Genomic DNA, 968 nt, shown 5'->3' on the forward strand with positions numbered 1-968 from the left:
ATATATATCATAATAAATATATTATTTTGGTCTTACCACTATAATAAATATATTAATAATAAATATATGCTTTTAATAAATATATTATTTTGGTCTTACCACTATAATAAATATATTAATAATAAATATATGCTTTTAATAAATATATTATTTTGGTCTTACCACTGTAAATGTTTTTATTACTTGTAACTCATTATTTCCCCTGAGGAATTTTAAACACTCAGGGGGAAAGGACTGTATTTGTTTCATCAACATGTTGAAACTTTAAATAAATATATTTTTTAAAACAAAACAAAACACAAAAAACCCCAGTAAGTATTCTTATCTATATGTTTAGATCACAATTATCTAAACTAGCTGGTAAACTCCTCATGAAAGCAACTTTGGGTTGTTTGGTTTGTTTGGGGTTTTTCTAAACTTGCTTTCTTAATTACAACTAATTAACTACTTAATTACTCAACATAATTACCTCCATGAGGAGAGTTCACTAAATGCTCTTTAAAGATGTTAAATGCCTACGCCATATCTGAGCCTTCAAAAAAAATATCAAGAAACCAGAAAATATAACCTCAAGCAACAAGATAAAATGATTGCATAAAAAGATAGGAATGTAAAAGCCAGTCCTATTTCACTGTTTCTTATTCAAGTCCCATTCCTTTACAACAGGAGAAGTAGGGATAGTGAGCTTCTCTCTTACAATTGAACCACAGTACCTCCTCTCCCCTCCCTTCACGTGAGATGACTGAAGTGCCATGGAATTCCAGGCTCACCTTCCACTGTTTGTGGAGCTTTCGGACAGCGTCCTGCAGGCCTTGCTGCTCCTGCTCAGGGAGGATGTCGGTGAGCTCGTCACAAGCTTTTAGGAAAGCATTGAGCACCCTCTGATCCAGCTGACTGAAGAACTCCTGAGGAAGGAAGGGAGGAAGGGAAGGAGGAGGAGGAGGAGACGAAGGAGGAGGAGGAGGAGA

At 35.1% G+C, this 968-nt stretch overlaps 1 protein-coding gene across 1 annotated transcript in view; it reads right to left on the minus strand.

Moving 5' to 3' along the window:
• Positions 1-968, minus strand: part of SYNE1 (spectrin repeat containing, nuclear envelope 1) — a 644,155-nt gene that overhangs the window by 512,813 nt on the left and 130,374 nt on the right. The window contains exon 22 of the mRNA XM_006882743.1: positions 771-905. Within this exon, the coding sequence (XP_006882805.1) occupies positions 771-905 (135 nt within the window). The remainder of the gene's footprint in view (positions 1-770; positions 906-968) is intronic.

Source organism: Elephantulus edwardii, unplaced genomic scaffold, assembly GCF_000299155.1.
Source record: "Elephantulus edwardii isolate Elephantulus edwardi_28Jun2011 unplaced genomic scaffold, EleEdw1.0 scaffold00024, whole genome shotgun sequence".
Lineage (NCBI taxonomy): Eukaryota > Metazoa > Chordata > Mammalia > Macroscelidea > Macroscelididae > Elephantulus > Elephantulus edwardii.